Here is a 1,076-nt window from a genome sequence, read left to right as displayed (position 1 = left end):
CACACACACACACACACACACACACACACACACACGACATTGTCTTTGTTCTGACAGCGAACACAGATCAAGATTTTCGTGTTGACAGAAAAACTTTAAAAACACAAAAATCAGCCGGTTTCAGACTTTTATTTTTGAAGAGAGGCGGGGCTTACCTGCAGGTGGGCAGGTTCTGTCTCATCTCACAGATACCGTGTTCGCAGAACTGGGAGTAGTCCTCTGGACAGGGGGCGGGGCTGTCCTCAAACCCCTCCCCCTCACCAGGCTTGGGGACAGCTGGAAGGAGAGAAGAAGAAATCTGTGCTTTAGGATTTGTGTTGCTGTGAGACAGGAGCGGGCAGAGTTGGGGGCGGGGCTTGGCTGGGGGTGGGGCTTACCGTAGATTTCTGTCTTGGTTTTGATGCTGTCGTCTTTCCTGTTTTTATCTGAAACCACAGAAGAAGAAAAAGATGATGAGACCAGAGAAAGCGTCTAAAGCACCATCATCAGGACCACCAGGACAGGAGGTCAAATGAAGTGAGGCCTAGCACGAGATAAAGAAGGATTATTTTAAGCTGTGAATCATGCAAAGCTGCTCTAGCTGAGCTGCAGCTCCATCTATAACATCACATATGTGAGGAGAGATCTGCACGTCTCCGTGACTTTGAGCCTCAGACAGTAAAATGTTGAAAGTTTTTCATTCAGCTAGAATTTGATGATGTGTGCAGTGAGTGTGTGTTCATGTTCATGTGCTGATTTCATGGGATTAGAATCAGATTCCAGCTCGTTTCTGTTCAGACGGTCCATTCTTGTCTGAACGATGGGGAAATATTTATAAAAGGTGAGTTTCAGCACACGAATGAGATGAAGAGTCAACGTCCTCGATCACACTTAGTCCCCGAGTGAAACCCGACAGCGTCAGATTACAGAGAGCATCGCTGATCTCAGACCAGCTTCAGCGTCCCATCAATCAGGCGTTACAGCGAGTGTGCGCACGCGTCCAGCTCACAGTGACTGATGAGAGCGAGCAGCGAGGAGAGAGGCTTAAATACAGGTCAGTGACTCACACACACACACACACACACACACACACACAC

The 1,076-nt window shown here is 48.1% G+C and overlaps 1 protein-coding gene across 1 annotated transcript in view; it reads right to left on the bottom strand.

Annotated features, from left to right (window-relative positions):
* Positions 1–1,076, bottom strand: part of LOC102295057 (tomoregulin-1) — a gene marked incomplete in the record, with an annotated part of 17,923 nt that overhangs the window by 1,723 nt on the left and 15,124 nt on the right. The window contains 2 exon segments of the mRNA XM_042214940.1: positions 156–276; positions 378–425. Coding sequence (XP_042070874.1) covers positions 156–276; positions 378–425 — 169 coding nt within the window.

Source organism: Haplochromis burtoni, unplaced genomic scaffold (assembly GCF_018398535.1).
Source record: "Haplochromis burtoni strain Fernald_Lab_line unplaced genomic scaffold, NCSU_Asbu1 Contig_631, whole genome shotgun sequence".
In the NCBI taxonomy this organism is placed as follows: domain Eukaryota; kingdom Metazoa; phylum Chordata; class Actinopteri; order Cichliformes; family Cichlidae; genus Haplochromis; species Haplochromis burtoni.
The sequence above is the reverse complement of the archived record's forward strand: the minus strand, read 5'-3'. Positions and strand labels throughout refer to the sequence as shown.